This window comes from Eimeria necatrix, genomic scaffold, assembly GCF_000499385.1.
Source record: "Eimeria necatrix Houghton genomic scaffold, Enh_scaff21, whole genome shotgun sequence".
NCBI classification, from domain to species: domain Eukaryota; phylum Apicomplexa; class Conoidasida; order Eucoccidiorida; family Eimeriidae; genus Eimeria; species Eimeria necatrix.
In genome coordinates this window covers 16,579-40,174 of record NW_013655128.1, presented here as the reverse complement: position 1 = coordinate 40,174, position 23,596 = coordinate 16,579, and the positions used below count along the sequence as shown (strand labels likewise).

At 48.7% G+C, this 23,596-nt stretch overlaps 3 protein-coding genes across 3 annotated transcripts; 1 reads left to right on the top strand and 2 right to left on the bottom strand.

The window, feature by feature from the left end:
- Window positions 1-8,167: 8,167 nt before the first annotated feature.
- On the top strand, window positions 8,168-8,392 carry ENH_00030150 (hypothetical protein; the record flags this gene model as incomplete). Its single annotated transcript, XM_013584780.1, has 1 exon — window positions 8,168-8,392. One exon carries the CDS (start codon window positions 8,168-8,170, stop codon window positions 8,390-8,392), a length of 225 nt encoding a protein of 74 aa, XP_013440234.1.
- A 3,567-nt stretch (window positions 8,393-11,959) lies between these two features.
- ENH_00030140 (hypothetical protein) lies at window positions 11,960-13,359 on the bottom strand (the record flags this gene model as incomplete). The annotated part of the gene is made up of 4 exons (XM_013584779.1): window positions 11,960-12,447; window positions 12,589-12,652; window positions 12,856-12,910; window positions 13,232-13,359. The coding sequence occupies 4 exons, from the start codon at window positions 13,357-13,359 to the stop codon at window positions 11,960-11,962; spliced, it is 735 nt and encodes a 244-aa protein (XP_013440233.1).
- A 2,530-nt stretch (window positions 13,360-15,889) lies between these two features.
- ENH_00030130 (hypothetical protein, conserved) lies at window positions 15,890-19,821 on the bottom strand (the record flags this gene model as incomplete). The annotated part of the gene is made up of 3 exons (XM_013584778.1): window positions 15,890-16,582; window positions 16,773-16,922; window positions 17,047-19,821. 3 exons carry the CDS (start codon window positions 19,819-19,821, stop codon window positions 15,890-15,892), a joined length of 3,618 nt encoding a protein of 1,205 aa, XP_013440232.1.
- Window positions 19,822-23,596: the final 3,775 nt, after the last annotated feature.

Genomic DNA, 23,596 nt, shown 5'->3' with positions numbered 1-23,596 from the left:
ATCCAGATAACCTTCACCATAAATGAGCGTTTTTTAGCAAATGTATGACTATACTATTTCCCCACCATGCTGTGGGATGCATGAATGTCTCTTGAGTAAATGTTCCTCCGACGCCAACGGGTTAAGAGGCACAAATCACAGTCGCCTGTCACTAGCGTCGGGAGGTCCGCTGGATCTAATGCCACTAAACTTTAGGCAACGTACTGTACACTGTAGAAAACATTGTTCAAGCGTTGAGATCCGCTTGCCTCCCCATGTCCTAGCTTGCAGCGGCTGTTGATCCCGCCTCGTCAAGCTCACCTTTTTCATAATTTCACTCGAATTTTTACCTTGGGCGCCTTTCTAAGTATCAGCCAGGACTGTGAAACGTGTGCAAGAGTTAACGTTGACTCCCCGCACCACAGTTCACTCCAGCTCTGAGCTGGATTGCCCGAAGAGCCCTATCCCGTGCCTTTATCTGACTTTGTGTGGTGCTCTGTATTTCATGCGGATGCAGTGAATATCACTGCAACCTAAACAACTGCTCCCATTGTATCGATGCCGCCTTATGGCGAAGATCATTTAGAATAGGACAAGACTCATGGAAGTAGTAAACTTAGCATACTAGTGAAGAAAGCCATCAGCAAGTTCTGAGCGAATTCGTGCCAGTTACAATCTTTGCAAAAACCACAACATGTACTATTTGGCAGCGTTTGCAGTTGCCATTGGTTCTGCGCTATTTGAGCATATTCGCACTAGGTAGCTGAGAGATAAGTCTGCATGGAGGCAATAAGAAACCTTTGGAGTTTTCAAATTCCCCTTCCATGAAGGTAGCCCGTTCTGCTCATATCCCTTTCTGTGCGCCTGTTTACTTCCTTGGGAAGTCTCAAGCGGCCGCAACACTAGCATATTTGGGCACTCAATGAGTCACTGAGTTACTTTTTGCAGATTCACGATAAAAAATCTTTGAGCTCGTCAGAGATTATGCAATGAAAACTGCCAGATACGCACACAAGCTTAAAGCTGCATTACGCTTGTGCAGCTGCAGCTAGTAAAAGCGAAAAATGAGAGAATTTTGGAACCCAGGTACATTGTAATGCTGGGTGTTGGACTGGTTATGTTCTGGCCAGCGGAATCCTTCTGCAGGGATGTGGTGCTGTACTTGCAGTAGCTACAGTAGCAGGCTACCACAGACGAGTTGCCCTTCGTCAACAATTTTTCATGAATTATATAAGCTAAAGCAAAGTCCTGAAGTTGCTTCTGGGGACGGCGATCTGATAACTGTCATTCTAAACACATTTGGAGGTGCCCTAGGTAGCACGTAGCAACTCTTCTTCGCGTGAGTTCAACTGGCGCCAAGTTCTTGAATTCATGCTTGCCGCGTCAAACCCTGCCTAATATCACGTTGATGCTTCTCGTACTCTTCCGCAAGCCCTTCATCTGCAGTTACGGAGATCACGGAAAGAGGACTCCAGGGCAAGTGGTGCTGCCGTTACTCTTGAACTGCTTACAGCAAGCACACTTAGGGCGCAGTAAACATTGCTGCGCCATTTTCGCAAGCAAGTAAACGGAATCACACCAAGCCAAATGTTCCCGTAAAACCAGTTGAGAGTTTTGTAGCTTTGGTGAAGCTGCTGCGAGTCTCATTAGCGCATAAAACAATCGAGTGCTTTCCACAGATGATGGCATTGTTCTTTCGTTAGAAATACTCTTTCATCACAGACCTCAAAGGCGGTTGAAGCCACGAAGTCACGAAATTAAAAGGTTTCTAGTCAAGAGAACGTTAGATAAATTCGGTTGAAAAGTAGACAAGAACCTCCCAGCTGAGACAGAATGAAGAAACATGTAGTCTTGTAACCGATAATCTAAGGCTTCCAGTTGTGAGAATGATTCAATCAGTGCGTTCCTTGCTCCTCATTTAAACATTTTCATCGCCTATGCTAGTTACTTAGCCTACAATGAGCATGTTTCCAAGAGCTGCGGGAGTCTGTCTCTACTCAAGAACACAACGTCAGTTTTTCTTATTTAAAAGTTCAACATTTATTGCAATATCTACTTCAGTAAATTGAGCGGGTTCGCAAAAGGGTTTGTCATCAGTTTCATTCCCGGAAAGCTCTCACAGTGAGCAATGTTACGCCCATAAATTTGCACTGCAGGCCTACAGTTCCGAAATTCATATCACTGGGCTAACAAAAAAAAGAAGTGAAACACTACGCCACGTTCCATAAAATTGTGAGTACACTGCACAGATCTTGATGGCAAAGTCGGAATATCTCATTCCAGCACCAATCCACCGGAATATTACATACATCACAAAAAGGATGCACATTGAAACACCCAGGTAAACAGAGAAGCGCCTGCTCTAGCCCCAAAAATGGCCAGCATAGAATGCACCTGAGCTGAAGTTCAAATCAAGGCAAAGTGCGTAAACGCACACGCCTGAGTTAGAAAGCTCTGGCAGCGAATCACTAACAACAAACAGCCGTTCCAATCAATCAGCTCTGGCGTAATTTCTCCAGTGCCCTGGGTAAACAGCTCATTTCCGTTGACATCGCGTCGCTTTTACGTTTCCGAACGGAGAACAAGCCAGCTTACTGCTTGCCTCTTCAGCCTCTAACGCTGCCACTACAGTCAGCATTTCGTAGAGTATTTCCATGAAAGTTCATCTTTTCTCCACCGCTCCCACGACACACCTGTTTGCTTGAAGATGCCAATATCACAAAAGAGCGAACGCTTCAATCCGACAACAACGTCCGCAGAGGGGCGAGAGCCAGTTCTGTAGGTGCGAAGAGCAATTATTAACCTTCTGCAAAGATCAATATACTTACATGATGCGCTTCTATTGCTACAGACTGGGATGTATTTGTGCATTAGAGGGCTTAAGCGATCCATCAATAGCGGCCACCATTCCGCACTTTTTGCATTCGGGCCAAGGACCTGGATTGCACAGTACAGGGTGTCAAGTAATACAAAAACACGCCCAAGAATCCATGCTACGCGGGCTGGCTGAGAATAGGGCACGACGAGCGGCAGCTTGCACATAGCAAACCCGTATAAGCGTTCTGTCTCCCTTACAATAACCTCAAATTGATGCTTGGAGAGTTCTCGCTTCTCCAGGAGATCCTTGATGATAACGATAGAATGGAGGGGCCTTTTCCTTACATACGATACGGCATCAGCGGCGGCTTTGTCGAAATATTTATCACTGATCCCAGGAGTTACAACAGGAAGGCGATAAAAAGGATGGTTACGAAGATCTCCTTCGGGCCGCCCACCGGCTGCACAAGCAGACTGTTCAGCAGCCGAAGGAAGCAATGCCGGGGGTATTACCACCTTGAAACAAAACACATAGAAAAAGAGCTCGCGCATTGCCCTCATGCACGACCAGTGCCAGGCAAATGAACAAGATGAAGCAAAGCAGGGCAAAAGAAACACTCTGCGCTTTGGGTAGGCAGCCATGTACGTAGTATTACATAGGAAGTTACGTCGTCAATTGTAGAACAGAAGCACTTGAGGAAGGCACACGTACATTTAAACCTGAAGATTGTGCCGCCGGAGCGGCATGCTCAATGTTTCTCAAAGCCAAATGCGAACCGTCTGGAGGTGTAGGCAAGATACTAAGAGAAATGCTTGCCGTTGCTTCACTGCGTTGAGACGACTCTGTTCCCTGTGGACAATATTTGAACGAGATGAAGCAAAGCAGGGCAAAAGAAACATTATGCGCTTTGGGTAGGCAAGCATGTACGTAGCGCTGCTTAGGGGGTTAACCTGTCAATTGTAAAATAGAAGCACTTGAGGAAGCACACGTACCTCTAAATCTGAAAGTTGTGCCGCCGGAGCAGCCTGCTCAACCTGTCTCAAAACGAAGTGCGAACCGCCTGGAGGTGCTCGCACGATACGAAGAGAAATGCTTGCCGCTGCTTCTCTGAGCTCAGACGACGCTGTTCCCTGTGCACAATTTTCGCCCACAGCATACAAAAAGTAGTGACGCACTCTGCAGAGACTAAGCGAAATGTGCTTTCTGTACTCAACAAAATTTACTGTGAAGAGCATGTCTAGCAAAATTGTTAGTCTCAAATAATTAGGCCCAATACTTGCCTGCTTAGGTGTTGAGGCGTCCGCAGACATATGCATCTTCTTCGTAGGTACCTGTGAAGGCCTTCCAGCTGCTGTATCTCCTGAACAATGTGTCGTTTTAGCGTTACGCTGCGCTATTTCGTTACTGCGATAAATTGCTGGCGCCTGTTCAGGATCAGCGGGGCATTTGCTGCTTGGCACCTGTACGAGTACGCCACTCCGCCGCTGCCGGCCAGTCTCCACAACGTTTTGTGACAGTAGCCGTGTTGCAGAACTCTTCACCGCTGCATCTGCAGACGAGATCGTAGAAGAAACCTTGGCATGTAGAGCACTTTCCTTCTGGAGTGAAGTTTCAGCGTCTTGTCGGTGATCGGGTACTGATGCCCGTAAACTGCCTTTGGAGGGGTTGCCACTCGGCAGTTTCGTGGTAGAGCGAAGAGGAGAAGTCTTCAACTTTGCTCCAGCAAGATTATCTTGCGGCGTTCTCACATGTTCACTATGTACAGCAAAATTTGGCGTCGCGCCTACCAAACTTGAACTGACCGGTTGTGAGTCTTTCGTGACAGCCTCAGAAGGTTCAGGGGTGTCACATGCAGGCAAAGCACATAAGCGTACTCCAGGCAGTTTATCTTTTGAACAGAGGGCACTCATACACCCCACAGGTTGTTCCAAAGGGAGCGTATTCGTCCTCATGAGCAAGCCTGCAGCGTCTCGGCCAGCCATGCCCTCCAGCAGCCCTTCAGATTCACTTGTGTCAGATATCAGTGCGTCTTGTAAGATACTTCTAAAAGGAGGAATGCCATCCTGCTTATGTGCAGACGAATCATGAAGCCATGCATCCACACTTGTCGCGTCGTCGGGAGAAAAGCGTGCCGAGAGATAGTCCGCATTTGTGCCTGCAACAACACCCCCCTGATCAATTGAGGCACCCGGAAAAGCGGCATTATCACTCTCTTCAGGATAGCTGGAGCTCTGACCAGGTGGTGGAAGGCTTATATTGCCATCGAAGTGGCTTCTGCGTGGCATGTGTGAATTGAGGTCAAGGCAAGACGTCTCAAAATGTACACCGTCCCCGTCTTCGAGCAAACGCTCTAGGAAAATATCCATTGAACGTAGAATTCGGTAGCTTTCCGGTGAAGCGATATTCTTCAGGACATCCTGCACGGTACTAGTCAAGCCTGAAACTTGTGGGCTTCCCTGAAGTGATGCGCCTGCATTGCTGCGAGGAGAGTTAGTCATTCGTGTTTGTGCTTTATGATGGGCATCTTCTAGATTATCTTCTCCTTCTTGCGATGAGTGTCCAGAGTTTTGGTGAAAACTTGAGGCACAGTTTGGCAATTGTTCCTGCGACTGCACCTTAGCTGCCTTTGTTTGTCGCTTGGCTCCTGTTTGCTTCTGCTCGCTGAGACTGAACTGGAGCTTCCTCTTTCCTTTGCGTGCAGGCCGATGCACCGTAGAATCGACCCCTTCGGGTGTAGACTCTTTCCTCCCTGCTGCATGTTCAGCCCTCTCTTGGGATGAAGTAGGTAACGATACACCCAAAGCTTTGCGACTTGTGAGACGCTCTGAATCCACTGAAAGATTGGCACTCAACTCCGCTTTACTGTATGCGGGCAGTTTCTCGATAACGCATGGTTGCGTCGTGTCACGGTCCTCTCCAGGTGTAACCTCTGAACTGTGCCCAGCAACTTCTGAACTATGCCCACTACCCAGCCTCCTTCCCACCGGCCACTTTGACAATGGACCAGCAATCAGAGCACTGCAGATATATACCAAGAATGCTACTGTTGTCACTGCAACGAGCGCTGCGACCCTGTAAAAGGCTCTTGAAGGCCGTGATGGCGGGTGCAAACTGACCCAGGGACTACGGCAACCTCCTTTCAGCACCCTGCATTTTTTTGAGAGTAGTCTGTGCAGGGTATAATCAGGGGGTGTTCCCAAGACTAGTTCATTTGGAAGCAGAGCGTAATGCGTCATGGTATTTCACGACTGCCCAGATCTTGCCTGCACCTTGGCCGCACGCCACCCACACAGAAGCCGCAGATGCCCTAAATATTTACCTTATTCCTGCGCGGGGAAATAATGTGCTACAGGCAGTGACTCTCCTGCAGCTAATCTGATGAGACAGTCTAGGCTTGACGCTGTGAGATCAGCTGACGCTCACAGCCTGCATGTAACCGAAATGCCTCGGCCCGCTCAGAAGCTGCGACCGGCGGCCACCTTTCCGGTGACAGATATAATTCATCCTGAAACATACTGTTAATTCTTCTTGGTGACTTAAAACTGCCTTTGAACACTGCATTGCGGCCAATCAGCATCGAGTGGACCACCAGATCCCATCATCGATTCTGTGGGCACCCCCTGGTCATTGGGTGGTGTCGGTGGAGAAGAATAATTACCAAGGAGATCAGGGCATTATCGGGACATTTTCCTGACTTATACTTCCAAGAATCAGTGACGGCCGAGAAACACTGCTGCGAGCAGTGAGAATGGGCGCGCTATTTGCGGTTTGTTGCTTACCATGGTGGTACAATCCAGCTTCGAGAAATTGCACACTCGCGTCTTCTTTACGCTACCGGTCCCATTTGCTGCAGAAGATAGCACAAACATAAATACTACTGGGGAACAGATATCGTAAGTCCCTCAACCCTCGCAGTCACTGCGGTGTATTTTTTGTCTTGCTCCGCTCTGAAACGTACATTACAGGCAGCCTACGAGTTGTTCTGCATGCAATGCTCATTTGAGCAAATGACAGTCACGTTGCTATCAGAAGCGCTAGGGAGCACTTGCTGTTTCCACGTCTTCCAAGACATCACTAGACGCAGCTCAGGTGGAACTAGGAGAAATTTACCACGCGTTTTGATATGGAAGGATGCCATCTACGGGAAGTAAAAATGGCCCCCCTCTGGGTGATAGAGAAACGCGGGCATAACGCCTGCACGAATTAGCGTAATAAAAGGACTCGGGGGCTCTCCGTTCCGCTCGCAGCCATCGGCGTCAGCAAAACACTCCCGCCCAGAAGCTTCAAAAGGACTTCTTCATAAATTTGAACACCTTCGCTCTCAGGTCAGGATATACCTATCACAAGCGCATCTGCTTGTGCCGTTCGAGGTTCAGCAGGCTGTCTGATCCCCACGTTTGCTTTATTTTTCAGTTACTGCTGCTCAGTCGTAGATGTGGCCTGTGATGAGATTCGGGCAAGTTATCGCTGCCATGTTATGATCGCTGTGCAAAGGATTCCAGCACATTGACGGATCATGTGATTACTGTGCTTGCTACATCTGCCCCTCCTGTCATTGCTTTTGGTGCTGCTGCATTTTTAGGACCTGTCGCTGTGCTTGCTGTTCGTGCGACTGGTTTTGACCCGGTTGCATGAGTCTTTTGTTGTCTTTTGCAGCTGCTGCTACTGCCGAAGTTGCCGCTGCTGCTCTCCTCACTGTTGCGACTGTGTGTTTTATCAGGGTTCTCTGTTGCTTTAGTCCATGCTGCTCCTGTACTTTGTTTCCTTTTGTTGTAGCCGCGTTCCTGTTTCTTCTGCCGGCACCGGTGTTTCCGTCACTATTCTCGCTGCTGTTCTCATTTACTGTGGAACTTTATTTGTGGCACTTGTTCCATTGTTCCTGCTGTTGCCTATTGCTACAGTGGCTTCAGCTGTTGCTTTGTTGCTGCTGGGGTGCGTGCTTGGCGTAGTCGCCAAAGGGATGCATCGCTTCCCACCTCATCGTTTCTGACGTGGCGCAGTAGTACACAATTGTCTATTTGATTGGAAAAGCTTTGTTCGTCCCTGGCTTTACTTGCCTAGTTTACAACAAACTGCTAGTCGTTATTCTATTTATCTGGATTTCCGTCGTTGCATGAAAACGAAAGAAGTGTTTGTGATTCATATCACTTTAATACAACACGTGTCCATTTTTGCACTCAAAAATATCATCATGCTTGTTTATTAAACGGCGCGGACGCGTATTTGAGTCCGCTAGTGTGTGTGTACGCTTACTTTGATCCAGTGTCTGCGCACCCTTGCGGCACAACTGCGTGGCCGTGCGGCTGTAAATCGTTGTGCATTTTTCAGTGTACATGTATATTTTCCACATGCACGAAAGTATGGTTGAGAATGAACTCTCACTCTCATTCGTACCAGCGCAACAGTACCCAGGCTGCACCCTGGGTCTCTTGCGCTGAAGGCTTTAAGTGTTGCAGACTCACTGTAGTGATTGACAAGGTTGCGCAGCGTTCTTGCATAAAGAAGCACCGGATAAGGGAGGCGACGGGCAGGTTCCTGGTTTTCTACTTCGGAAAGTCAGTAAGAGGGAGAAATAGGAAGGGGGTGACAACATAGGGCGTCGGAAAAGGGACCGAAATCGGCGTACTCTTCGGAGTCGTTGAATTGAGAGAGTTAAGAACTCCCGCGTGCGCTAGTCTCCAGAGTAGCTTTGCCACTTTGGGAGGTAGTCAGTTTTGGCACAAACACCTCGCTAGTTCATTATTAATTAGCTTCAGACAACACATGGGATTGCTGCCCCGATGCGTCTGTCACGGGGATTTAGCCACCCACATTTCCCCCCCTCTATTATGGAGTTGCCTCGTGAGGCACAGGGAAGGCATCTTGAAAAACTCGGGTTGGGGGAATGCGAAGGGAGTGACCGGCCTTTGCTAATGCGTCTCGTGACCAGAAAGGGTAATCGATGAAGAGACTCAAATGTCTGTAGGGCATTGAGAAGTGGTAATTTCTTATTTTTGAACTACATTTTGTCTTGTGCAGCACTCCAAAGATCATGTATCGAGTCTGCGCACGTTGTCGAACTCCAACTGGCAAGTAAGAACTGGGCTCGCGTCAGACTGGACTGCTCTTGAAAAGTCTTGGTGATACGCAACGCAGAGGCTGGAGTGATGGCATTTCTAGTGTCAAAGTCGGTGGCACTTAGGCGCTGCTGACAGATCATCCCCTGGAAAGCTGTGAGCTCACCAGGGGAGTAGCTTGTCGTGTTGTAATTTAGCTCAAGCATATAAAGCAACCGCTTCCGTCAGCGCGCATCTCACTGTATGTAAGCAAGAAGTACCTGCCTCATAGTGTTTTCAATACGTTCGGGCTGATCATCACAGAAAATTGGTAAAGTTTGACTTTGTGGATTCGCTTCCGCATAGCTTTCGCCCGAGTGCATATTACAAATAAAGGCTTCTTCACGAAACAAGTATTTCGGGAAATCCGTGGCAACGAATGAGACTCTTGACTAGCTCGATTGTGCCCACTGTGATAGTCGTCTTTGTAGTGGCGATACAAGGATTCATACTGTTGAGAGAAAATACGAGTACACCGCTAGGATCGGGGTTGGCGACGATTCGAGGGATGCTGGTTATTAACTTAAGCATCTGGAGTAAGTAGTCGACGACTGAAGTAGGCAGAGTGACACTTTGGGGTTTTATAAGGTCTAGAAGTGCACACACGACTTAAGTTGTGGGGTGGAACAGGTGCATATGCTTCACCAGTAGTAATCTCTGTTCAGAGCGGGGGAGCTTGCTGCTGTTGCTGGCGCCTGCCTGCACTTACGGTATTCATGCTTTGTACATCAGGAGTTCGTGAAACCGACGCGCAGAAGTAGGTCGCATTACGTTGTTACAAACACATAGGGGGAGGAACTCGAAAGAGAAAGCAAGCTGTTACAGAGCTTCGATTGCTTGCCTTCTCCGGCGTGCTGTCCGTCGAAAGCGTAGGGCTAGCGGAATATTGGACTGAAACTAAAGCTTCACGAAAAAGGAAATGGCATGCTTCAGACGGAGGTTCGCCACTAATATACAATGCAGACAACAGAGTAAAGGAGCTGGGTCAGAGCAGCACTTGGTTGAGGACGGTAAAGACAAGCCATGCTGGAGTACTTTCACTCTAGGGAAGACAACATAGGGGACCAAAGAAGTGCCTGAATGTTGTTACTCTGTTCAAGCTGCTACGTCGTTGACATAAATGGGTCAATCTATCCTTGGGAAGTGACTGAGAGACTAACCGGTCTTGGTGAACCTTCAGCTGCAAATTACAAGGGTTGCCCTTTACACTGGGTCGGCCGCCTCGCTTATGGTTGCTTGATGGTAACGCATTGGGACTCTACTACCAAGCGAAGCTGTCAAGTTGTACGCCTACGTAGGGGTTTATCAGCGCTTAGCTGGCGCAGGCGATTCAGGGCGTAATGGTCGATTGGTGCCGTCACATCAGTGGCATGCACTGAGTGGCGGTAGTTTCCTACAGCTGTGACTAGGGCTAGGGGTCAGCGGTCACCAGCTGAACATTTGCCTCAAGCAAGACCCATGGGAAGACTGTGAAAGACTGCAGGCATTTCTCCTTGCTCAGGCACTGCGAACCCTGCATAGGCTGAGCCTTCAAGGTACGAGTAGCACGGCTTCGCGATGCCGAAGCTTCTTAAGGAAAGGCTTTCTGGAGCTGTATCATTATATGCAGCAGGGGAGCAATATGACGCGGTGAGAGCGCATAAGTGGGTGGCACGAAGTCCTTTTCTACTCTCACCAGGCATATAGTTTCTTTTCAAGCTATTGGCTATGCGCAAAAAGACGCCGCCTACGTCCATCGATTCCCACAGCACACTTTCAGACCCACAGGGCTCTTCTGCATCCATGTTAGTTTTTGGCAAGAACGCGTTACCGTGTGTGCGGGACTCGAAAACATTAAGGAATTCGGAGACCTGTTCTCCGAATATCTGTGAAGGCGTTTATAATTTTTTGAGATAAAGGTAGCTGACGTCACCTCATCCGCTACACCCAGTATCACTCCTGGGCTTCAATACGACGCTGAGAGAGGCAGGGCGAGGGAAAGTCGCACTGCGGAGTTGGAGCAGATGAACGTGAGCAGCGCTTGCTCTAGCTGCAAAGGATAAGCTGCAAACAATTCGAGGTAAAATGCGCAATAATTGACATCAGCGCACCAAGTATATTGGTTTTCGTCACAACAACCTGCATTTGTCTCTTCAAAGCATCCCCCGATTCATGCCTTGTAACCACTGAAACAGCCAGTGAAGACAAAAAAACTAGACATAGAGGTGAGTGACTAAGATACTTTTGCCAGTGCATCTACTTGCACGTGCGAGAGGCATTAGCGCGACAGAAAATACTGCTAACTAAACAGAAAGACGTGGTGGACTATGCGAATACTGGAAATTGGCTGCTTGAATGCAACTCCCACTCACAGGTTCGCCGTTCGTCTGCTAGTGAGTTAAAAATAACGTCAGGAATGCACGCACACTGGGCACTTCAAAGTGCCGTCGAAAAGAGCAAAAATGATGAATGCAATACTTTAGATGTGCGCTGTGTGCTAAAAGCTTGCGGGTGTGCATTTATACGATAAACAGCCACTGCCATTCGACATACGCCCGAAAGCAAGGCCAGAAAAATTTTCAAAACCTTTCAGTTTTATGTGATCTGCTGGGGTGGTCTGCCTTGAGCAAACCCTTCAGTTTGGCGCAAGAGCAGCCCACAATAAGGCATGTTCAGTGAGTTTCTGGTGGTGAATGGAGATTGATGTATCTTGAGCAGTGGAACCAGCTTAAATCTTGAGCACACTATCGGTCATTGCTTCTTCAGGAGTCACAGTGCGCTAGCATTCAACCAAACAAACCCAGCATAAGTGAAAAAGATTCGAGTAAAAACAGTTTTCGGGTGTGAGAGCCACCACACCAAGTGTCGAGGACATATTTATAGTGTTTTTAATAGAAATAGCCTTTTTGTGCTTGAGCTCAGTAGCCACAAGAAGCCGTTGTAAGAGACTCCGCTGGCCTCGCGCATGAGCGGGCAGTACACAGATTGCCGAAGAATAGTTGGCCTGAATCATGCCGGGTTTAGTCTTCCAGAGGTTTTCAGTCGCTCTTCAGCTCATCATCCCGCTGCCTTCGTGCCCAATGATACTTCAAGGAAGTCTACTCCACTCTTCATCATCAAAGTGCAATGGTTCCCAGAAGGCCTTCTGAACCCCAAGAGCTAGCTGAGTAGATATAATGCCTCGCTTCAGCGCGATGACTAACATCGCTGGTGGGCGCCTGCCACGCTTGTAATAATCAAGACCTGTCTTGAGGGCTTGCGACAAGCGGATGTACTTAAGCGTTGCCGGGTTTGAAAGTGACTTCGCTTTGGGAATCTCATAGGAGGGAATGCCTTTGGTGACCTCATCCCACCACTCATTTCGCTTTGCCTGCGCTCCCAGCACTTCGCTGACAGCGAACAACGCATCTAGAACCATGAACGCGATCTCCAGCTTACTGCAAACAAGCCTTGGCCTCAAACCAGTAAGGTCACAGTCCATCTGGAAGATTGCAAAGCTGACGAGGTACTCAAGACAGACCATAAGTTGGTGCAAGTCTTCTGAGCCGACGAAGGGCAGCTTAAGCAGCTGCCGCACTGATGACAGCGTAAAGAAAGGACGTGAGCGCCAAACGGTGCATTGAAAAGTATTACTCCTCATGAATGCTCTCACGGACGCACCAGCCGCCACCCTCGGTAGCCTAAAAAACGGGTGTGTCTCTAGATTTTTCCCCCCACCATCTTCCAATGAGTGTGTTGAACCGGCAGAGGGCTTACAATTGCCACATGCCAGTGCAATCGCCTGCAAATTCCGGCACCATGATTAGCTTTCTATTATGCATGAAGCTCAAAGAAGACTGGGACAGACTCGAACGCATTGCTAGATGATACTTGATACCAACGAAACTACATGCATATGCCTTCACAGAAATATGCCCTTCAACTGCTCCATATGTTTGGCTTAGAGAGTGGCGCGATAGCTAATGGGATGAGGCATTGACGCACCTCGTTGTCCGAGCTCTGATCAGGAAGGCCGATAGAGCCTTGTTGAGAGTCCATCCTACAACCGCAGTCGTCAGAGTGCACTGAATGTGCTGGGCGCTGCTCATTGGCCACGGCTTGTGAAGAGGTTGCTAAACAGTTGGCTTCTACATTCTGAGGCGCCTAACAAGACAGTGGCAGATCAAGCATCAGCATACGATTATTCTTCACATTCTGGAGAGGTAATTTACAACAGAATGTAAATATGCAAATTCGAACGCACAGATAGACATCAATGCAAGCGTTTGTAAGTGCCTTTACAGAAATATCGCCTGCAACTGCTCCATATGTTCGACTACGAGGGCGGCACGAAAGCTTATGGGATAAGGCACTGATGCACCTCGGCGTTTCCACTCTGATCAGAGGAGTCCATGCGGCGTTGTTGAGAGCCATCCAGATGGCATTGTGGAGGAAACGTCGTGAGATCACAGGGATCAGGGTGCACTGATTGCACGGGACGCTGGTCATTCGGCACGATTTCTGAAGAGGGTGCTTGCCAGTCGTGCGCAATGACCTCGTCCACCTCAGGAGAAAGCAGAGGAGCAGCAGAAAAAAGAAAAACATTTTAAAAGAAAGCAAATATTTGAAACGCCTAACGGAAGCTTCGTTTTCACGTCATACTTCGTTTTAGAATAAAAATGCATGGAGTTGCATACCTCCTGAAGCAAACCCTGACGATTTGGATCACCGTAGCCTTGCTCAGTACTTGGCTTGCTTTCAGGGTGGGATGGCATTGTAGATTTTACCTTTTCGGTTGCTGCCTGTGGTAAGAGTGAATGCGACCCTTGTTGCACAATCTGCACTACCTGAGGAGGCACTGCAACGTCTGAAGACTCACATGCTGGCGGTAACTGTAACGTGCTACAGCGCATCATTTTTTGGCCTTTCGTGAGATGCTTGCTGCCTTCCTCGTTAATGAAGCTATGAGCCATAACACTACGTCCAGTTGCTAAGAGACTAGTGCCGGATTGCATATGCTGGCACGCTGTACCAGAAGTGGCGGTTGCTTGCAGACCCCTGCTTGGCTCGAGAAAATGATCATCTGAAGCGATGTCTGCATATTCTATTGTGGAAAGCTCATCTTTGGGCTGAGTAAGGTGCAAGTGTAGATCTGGGAAAGGGGATACTTGTTCCGAAGGCTTCGGGGACCACATAGCTTTTTTCTGCAGACCTGACGACTTCTCCAGGCCTTCGGATACTTCCTTTCTTCTCCTTTTACGTCTATTGGCACCATTACTTTCTTCAGAAGAATCTGCGCCTGAAGTTTGAGGGTCCCTTCCTTGAAGCTGTTGCGTTGACGACGGCTGAAAATTTGCCGATCCGCACGCTGGTGGGCCGCTGGCTTCCGTCAAGCTCGTTTCTGTTGCTTCGTTTGCTTTTGCCAGCCTGCGACTTGCACTGTATGGCAGTGGTGCGTTTCTGCGGAATGCGGAGCAATAGGAAACAAAGAAGAGAATTGCAAAGACTGATGCAAACGCAGATAAAGCGACTGTAACTGAGAAGCTGCAGTTCCACCGGCATCGAGAACTTGACCCTGGAGCATGAATATCATATTGTGTCGTTTTTCTGTCCCATATAAAAGTGGTGTCCTTAGGCTTTTCGCGTAGATAACTTCGGCTCCTCCTGTACTCTAGTGCTGAAGACAAGTCCGACATTGATGCGCCGGCTTCCATAAAATCCTTGGGGTATTGTCAATGAAAAGAGCAGTTGTTATTACTATTATAATTTACAGGAATATGTTGTTTCTACGTAAACAGGGACGCAACTGCTGTGGCCACGCTTTCACTGAACTGCTGGTTCATTGGGGGTTGTTGAACCGAGACCTAAAGCAGACTTATGGAAGGCAGCAGCGCATAAGCTAAACCTGGCTCCCAACAGGAGCCACGTTTTTCAGCAGTATTTGAACTACAATAATATTTAGGAAGCGATCTATATCGTGCGATTCTGATGAGTCTCCGCGTCATCCAGCAAATTGGATCTGCTCGCTACCGTTCCGATCCACCCACGTTTAGGCCGGTGTCCGCTAGCTACCTTAAGCTCGGGTCTTGAAACGCCTGCCTTCACATAAATATGGACGATATACTTACAAATATTTATGTGCACTTAAGGTATTCTGGGCCTGCAACTTCTTGAGCTAGATGCATCGATACGCCTGTCGGGCGTTGACCACTCCAGTCACCATGCTAATTAGGACTTTGTTCATGCAACTGCACATGGCGGCAGTATTAAAAGCATTATTGCAAACTAAAAACCCTTATGCAAAAGATTCCGTAGCTGCCGGCTAATATTTCAATCAAGCTTTGCCTTGCAAAGAAGCCATTTGCAGCCTTTAAATTGCGTATGGCTCACCACATGCGCTTGTAAAGCGAAGCTAACGGCAGTTCTTCATTGTATTGCTAGCAGTACTTTTTCATGGTTTTGTATTGCAGTGGCTTGCAGTGGCGTTCCCACTGCGCGAGCGGCGCGTCCCTCCTTAAATACGCTGCGGTTGCTGCGGCACGGGACAGCCCTACACAGCGGACAGTCGAAGAATAACGAAGAAATGTAGATTCCTGGATACTTGTTGAAACCACGGCGATTCCTGAAACAGGAATCGCCGTGGTCTGCGCCACAAGACGGCGTGCAACCCTCTGGCGCAGAATTTTCTTCCTAGCTGCAACGCAAGCCGATGTTGATGCAGTATCCTCACAGGTGTGCACACAACTTTAAAAGAAGTTTGCCCCTACGTTTTGCAACCTGTCATAGTGCTGGTGACAACAACACGGAACGGAAGTCATTCTTTTGCAAAAAAATTTTTTGTACATTCCAGAACTGCTGTATTCCTCCCGCGAAACGTGTATCCAGGTTACTTTACCTCTGATGCTGGCACGTAACGCAGCTTGGAGATGGCACGTTCCCTGCTTAACCATCAGACGCAATTTCCTTTAACGAAACGTGTTCCCATGCCGTGCCAACACACTCGCACAAATCGTCTCTTCACGCAGTGGATTCGCAGAGGTCATGAAGAGTTACGCCACTGATGATCATCTTCCTCCCATTCAGTCCACTTGCTTTTGCGGAGCCTAGGGATTGCGGCTGTGCAAAACATGCATTGCTTTAAGGGAACCAACAATTCAGGCGGGGGACGAATTTTCTTTTTGTAAAACTGCAGCATTTCACGTAGTAATTGCGCCAACTCGACATTTTTTCTCGCTCTTCTATCTTTTGCAACACTTGGAGGTGGGTCTTCGTAATGTGGGACTGAATCAATCACGGAATCCCACCAATCATCACTCTTCGACTGTGCTCCTAAAATCTGGGTTGCAGCATATAGAGAATCAACTACTAACAAAGAAATCGCTAGAAACTCGACTGCGAGGGACGGTACCACATCGTTCACATTCCTTTTCATGAAGCGAGAAGCATAAGCAACCAGCACTTCTGCGGAACTCATCAGGTACTCTAGGTGGTGCGACTGGAGCATTGGTAGCTTCAGCACATTTTTCACATTCTGAAGGGCGTAGAAAGGGAATATCTTCTTTCGACCTAGGTGGAGTGAAGCATCGTGGCTGAATTCTCTCACGACCGCTCCAGGAGCCACCGGCGGAAGCCTGAAGAAGGGGTGTGTTTTGATGTCCTTCTTGCCCATCAGAACAGAAGAAGTGAAGGTGCCCATCAGGGCGGCTGAATTGGCACTCATGATTGGCAGTACCTGAGAAGTAATTCAGTGAATACAGCGAAGCGTGTCAGACTAGAGCGCGAAAATGCTACAGGGTAATCTAACGAAAAATTCAGCAAGAAAAGCGTTTCGTCAAACATAGCGCATCTTGCAACAAAGAACGCTGCAGTACTCTGCTTGGCAGGTACGTTCGGATAACAACACGATATATTATTTGCGATACCTGGTCTGTGGCAAAGTATTCGTGGAGGGGAGATTCGTTCACTTGAAACTCAGGTTGCCCAAAAACACCGCTTGAGTAGACAGGATACTGTTGCATAGTTCGAATATCCTGAGAAGGAATTTGCTTTTCTAGTTGGACGCCTTGAAATAACTGCAGAAAAAAAGTGAAACACCTCCAAAAAAGTATGCATGCTTTTACAAAGATGCTGTCGACAAGCAGTGCGCTGCTCATTTGGGACAGAGACGGCAGCACAACAAAATATAATTTGCCGTACCTGGATTGTTGTAGCTTGCTCATGAGAAATGCCCACTTGACTTTCAGCTGGTCGGGAAAACTCTCTTGGGTATCCAGGATAATGTTGCATGGCACAACCATCGTCACGAGAAAAGTGGTTTCCTTCCTGCACCCCTTGAAAAGATTGCAGAAGCTGCCCCATCTCTGAAGGCTCATTTGTAGACGTCACTGGCGTTACGTTTAGCGGAGAAGACTCTTGCATGCCTGACGAAGTGGCAAATGCACCATCTGTGGCCAAATGAACTATAAAATGGGTCGGGCAAGGTCTTTCGGAGTAACCGATGTAAGACTGCTGCGTGCCAGATGCAATCGACTGAACTTGCATAGCATTTGGTACATCCATTGCGGTATCACGACGACAACTATCTGCTGGCGCGCATGCTGCATTTGTCGCCACCTCTTGCATGGAGTATGTATTCAGGTGTTTTTCTGCAGCGAAAAAACCTGCGTGTGAGGCGTCCACAATCTCATATCCTGAATGCTGTTTAGAGCGCCCCTGACCATCCGACTCATCCTCCTGCAGAGTCTTATGGTATTTGGCGACTTTGTTAGAATCAGATGCTCCACTGATCCGTACACTGGAAGAGTGCCAGGACGCCGAACCACTATTTAGCGCTTGAGACGACTGCGCCAGGCCAAGTATCCAGTCTGCGACTTCCAGCCCCTCCGCATCGGCATTCAGTGCTTCTGGCAGGTGCGCCTCCCACACCCACTCGTGCTGTTCCCTCGTCTCCACCTGATGTGCGAACTCCATTGACGGATGAGCTCCAACAGTTTGGCTGGTAGCGGACTGCCACTCCCTAGATTCATCCACCGAATTCTGTTCGCCTACACCACCATCGTAATCCACTGCTTCGCTGGTTTGTGGCTTGGAGGACTCCAGAGACCCCGAGCCATTATTTTGGGCTTGAGATGACTCCGCCAGGCCAAGTATCCAGTCTGCGAGTCCCGGCCCCTCCACACTTGGATTCAGCGCCCCTGGCAGTGGCGTCTCCCACACCCGCTCGTGCTGTTCCCTGGCTTGCACCTGCTGTGCGAAACCCGTTGACGAATGAGCTCCAACAGTTTGGCTGGTAGCGGACTGCCACGCACTACTAGATTCATTTACCGAATTCTGTTCGCCTACACCACCATCGTAATCCACTGCTTCGCTGGTTTGTGGCTTGGAGGACTCCAGAGACCCCGAGCCATTATTTTGGGCTTGAGATGACTCCGCCAGGCCAAGTATCCAGTCTGCGAGTCCCGGCCCCTCCACATTTGGATTCAGCGCCCCTGGCAGTGGCGTCTCCCACACCCACTCGTGCTGTTCCCTGGCTTGCACCTGCTGTGCAAAACCCGTTGACGAATGAGCTCCAACAGTTTGGCTGGTAGCGGACTGCCACGCACTACTAGATCCATTTACCGAATTCTGTTCGCCTACACCACCATCGTAATCCACTGCTTCGCTGGTTTGTGGCTTGGAGGACTCCAGAGACCCCGAGCCATTATTTTGGGCTTGAGACGACTCCGCCAGGCCAAGTATCCAGTCTGCGAGTTCCAGCCCTTCAACATCTGGATTCAGTGCGTCTGGCAGGTGCGCCTCCCGCACCAACTCGTGCTGTTCGGTCGCTTGCGCTATCTGGGCAAAGTTCTTTAACGGGTGAGTTCCAACCGTTTGGCTGGCAGCGGACTGCCACTCACTACTAGATGCATCCACCGAATTCTGGTGGCCATCACCACCGTAATCCACTGCTTCGCTTATTTGTGGGTCGGAGGACCGCAGAGACTCCAAGACATTATTTAAGGTTTGAGACGACTGCGCGATGTCAAGTAACCAGTCTGCGAGTTCCAGCCCTTCAACGTCTGCATTCAGTGCCCCTGGCACGCCTTCCTTCTGTAGCTGGCCGGGCACCTCAGCCAGTTGTGCTCTCTCTGCTGAGTCTGCTGGCGTTTGGGCTGAAGCGATGAAGCTTTCTCTGGACTGCCACTCACTGTTTGACTCGATTGTTTCCCGTTTCTTCTTCCACGGCTCCCCATCTTCGCAAGGTCTTCCATCATTCTGTGCTTTTGGCGGCTGGGCATATACTGTGAGGCCATCTAAACTGGGAGACAGTCGTGCGACGTGATGCAGCTGACCCGGTGCCGACGTTTCTTCATAAATACTCTTTGCAGCCGCACTTTTTCGAGCATACCATGGTAGGCTTAAGTTTCCGGCTGGCACCGCTGTCCTTGTATAATCCATTACTGAATCGCCCGGCTTCTGCTGAATAGTTGACACTCCTTCGTGACTGTATGAAGCCACTGAGCTTTCCATTCTCCGTCGTTTTTTTTCTGGTTCTTCTGCCTCTGATAGAGTATCTAATTCTTGCATATGGGGGTAAAATAGTGCAGAATCCGATGCATGAAGCTGTTGGTACAATTCCGTTTCGCACATCTGCCGGGCGTTATGTTGAGTGGCTTCATCTTCCAGCCCATTTTCACTCTTCTCCCTTTTCCCAGTTGCGGCCAGCCGTCGAGCTGCATTCAGATATGGGATCCCTTTGGAGCTTAAAATAAAGCAATACGAGACGAGAAATACAATTGCCAACACTGAGGCAAATACAGCTGCCCTTAATGGAAATAGGATGCTGTGTCTCCACGGCTGCAGAAGACCGGGCCTTGCAGAAAGTGCACTATCAGCCAGTTGATTGCTTTCTTGTGTGCAGTTGGGACTTAAAAAGTCCCCATGCAAATAAGATTGGCGCTGCAGCCCTAGCAAAGAAAATACGTTCGACATGGATTCACAGATCTCGGTCGAAAACCACCACAGAACTCCAAGATCTACGAGCTCAAACTGTCTACGAAAAAAGTGAAGTAGTGAAATGCTGGCTTCCTTCGCAGAGAGTTGTACATCCTGCTGCCTCTCCAGCGGTTTGCATTCAAGTTAGACTACAACGAGCAGTGAGTCAACATTCCTCCCATCGTTGGGCTTCCTTTCTCGCAGAGGCTGAACGAGGTGAAGTCTTACGAAAGATGCAATGTCTGCCAGACTTGGTCCACAGACACGGATCATCGCTTTCAGGGGCCTACTATATTCTCACCAATCTGCTGGAAAAAGCTGGAGAAACGCTTTGTTCTGCCTTGAAGCGGAGCACACCAGATGTCCACGTGTATTATCACCTTGCTCTTATGTTCGCATATGTATGTGAAACAGTGGAACACTGCACCGCAGTTACTTGCCACAGTCACTTGTCTTGCTATTCTGGCGCTGAAGCGTGGCGGCTCTGAGATTGCTCTGCACAACGACGGCTCGAAATTGTATAAAAATCACCGTTGCGAAATGGGTGTGAAATTTATAGTCGGGAGCGCGTTTCGAAAACGTCGAGTGATTCCTTCGAATTCGTACCATTGCTGCATTTGAAATTCTCCCACAGGTTCGCCGCAATCCACGCAGACCTTAAGTTGTTGAAATAAGTGGGCTGTACCTGCCGTGCTTCGGGTGTAGCATGCATTACTCTCAGACGATGCTGCATTTAAGTGGATGTCTAAAAATGTCAATGCCTGTGCCTGCTTTCTCTGTGGGATTTGTTGGGATGGCAGGCATCGCTCCTTCGAAGTGTGCAAAGGAGCTGGTTTTGCTGTGCGGGGCCCACACAATTGGACACCGCGCCTGCTCTTAAGAATTATCTCTAAGCATTAGATATAAAATCACACAAGATTATATTATAGAGAAAGAAAAGGCCCTGATGGTGTCTCGGCACACGTGGCTCAATAGTGAGGCCAGTGTTTCGCGTTCCGTTGGACTGCATACATCGCCGCTACAAGCAGTGGGCCGTTATATTTTCACGTTTATAGAATCGATGACTTGAAATGTTATTACATGGTATTATTGGTTGTTCTTAGAGAAAGACGGAGCGTTGTGGATGTCTTGGTTCTGCGGGCCCATGTAAAGCGCCTGCATTTGGCGATACCGACACCGGTGGACTCTGCTCCCAAAATCGCGGCCTCCCAGAACACAACGATGGAGCTGCATCTCGGCGGTTATAAATATTCTAGCTTCTTAAATGATTCATTTATTTTTATAAATCTGCATTGGACTTAGTTAGGAGGGCTGGCTTCGAGCAAGCCGCATGTAGCCCGTAGTAGCAGTGCGCACTATGCAATGGATAGGCCACACAAAATGTGGAAGACGCACCCATGGTTCGAATGATCTACTTAATATGTTGGAAAAACAGAGCTCTAAGCGTGGCTGAACCCTGCTGGCTCTGTAGGCGAGCCCAGTCTTTGGCGCTGGCAGCAATCTTTTAACAGACAGCGGCAACAACGCTCTGCAAAAGGGACCGCTGTTACACTTGTCCTTCCTAGAGATCCCGGCTCCTCTACACTGAATGCGTGCTGCTAAATTGTAGCCGCTGCGCTCGGTGTAGAGGGGTTTCTACGATAGCCAGTGTTAGGGATCCACGTAGGCCCTAATGTGTGCTTATCGCTCTAGAAATAGATGCTGTCCAGGAAGCGTGTGTACCGTATTATTCTATACTGCCCACATAATTCCGCAATAAAAGCCACATAGGCAAACTTTGGTGGGCCAGACAGCCATACCTTATTTTGAGGACTTACTGACAAATGGCTCTGATCCCTTTAAGTACTAAAGCTTAAGCAGCAAATGCTCAGCATCTTCCGCAAGGATTAATTTTTCCTAAAGTTCTGCAAGCGCAGAGTTAATCTGAGCAGCAGCCGACTTATTTTGGCTACACCGTCAGCTCTAAAGGTACCACACGTGCAGCTGAGAAGCTACATGCTATTCAGGCGTAGCCCATGATACTGATTAGCGGGTCACAAACACGGCAGTTCCGCGGTATTGTTAAGTACTACTGCATGTTCATGGGTCCTGAGTTTGCAGATGTTGTCTGCCCAGTTGTTGATTTCGCAGACAAAGGCTCCACTCCCCACTGGGCAAAACTTCGAACACTCATTGTGCGGCACCGTAAGCATCTCTTGATCGATTATACTGCCCTTAAAATGTCCGGCGCCACTAATTGCTTCCAAGTATGTACAGCCGCATCAGGCTATTCAGTAGGAGCAGTTCACGAACAAGCACACAAACCATTTGGCTTCTCCTGTCAGGCCATCCACCCGGTTTGGCAGGAATATTCGTCTTACGACCAAGAATTCCCTTAAATTGTCATTGCTCTGAGGAATCGATCTCACGTATCATGCGCTGCCAAGGTTGTGACGTGTACCGATCATACGGCTGTCACTTATTTGCAGCAGCTCAGTAGGTCGAAGCCTCTCCATACTCCCGGTATGCTTTATTTTCCCTTGAAATTCTGTACTTCGCAATCATATTTTTGCAAAGTTTCCAGGTTATGCATAACCAGTTGGCGGATGCTTTGCCTTGCTACCATCGGTACCCCTCTTCTTCTGCAGTGACCTCCCTGAGATTGTAATCGCCTCGCCAGCGCTCGCGGGAGCGCTTCGAAAACCTAGCCAAAACACTTTAACTAGCCAGTCATACTACAGACAGAAGCAGCCATACCCCATGTATCTCAAAAGCCCGTTAGAGTTCAAGCGCCTCTAGCTGTTTCAACGAACGAGGTCCCAACCTTCAACGCCCCTCTCTCCAATGCTCCCCCTCCTACGCCTCCTCTTAGTGCTGCTTTCAACTCACCAGCAATACGAACCCTTGCAGTGTCTAACTCAAAAGTTCTTGCAGCAGGGGAATGCTCTTTTTTCATACGCATCGCACGGATTTTGGCTTGTGAGAGGTTCCCGATCTTCCGCGAGGCTTGCCGCTCAACAAAACGCTAATGCCGCGGCAGTTGAGTTCCAAAACTGCCACTTCATTTTCCGTTCCAAATCCTCATACCTGTTAATCTGTATTTACAGCAAGTTGTGAATCTCCGTATCTTGCTTTTTGAGGTACTTCACTCATTTGTTCTACAACTAGCACGTCAGAGCTGACTTTGCCAGGGCAAAGCCTTCGTAACCGTCAGCAGCCATTACTATTTGCTGGCATGCGTGCCTATGCTACAGGACACGTGGTATCCTGCATTTACTGTCGTGCGTCAAAATCACTCCATCGCCCTGCAGGACTTCACCCGCTGGCCGTACCTTCTCACCACCAGAAGCACCTCAGTTTATATTTAATAATTGATTTGTCTCTTACTTTCCCTTATCATAGTTCCATTTTGGTGCTAGTGAAATCTTTACCCAAAGGGTTTCATTTCATTCCCACGAATAAAAAATCAACAGTATAGCTTCGTGGTGACCACCTTACTCGGTAGCACGATTTCTGTGAAACGCTCATTTGTAACTAGAAACACTAGATTTTAAGCAGACCTATGGCAGCAGCTATGTAACTGGGTCAGCATAAAGCATGTCATATCCTCCGCACAACGCCTCCAAAATTAACAGGCCGGGTGTGTCAACCGTACAGTGGAGCAGGCGCCTTGCACTTAGATTCAGCCAGGGAACCAAGAACGGGAATGCCTCCTCTTGACTCCCAAGTCTGCAAAAAGGTCACTAGATACCCCTCAACAGAAGCCTTCCCTTTTGGAGTCGTGATGGGCCAG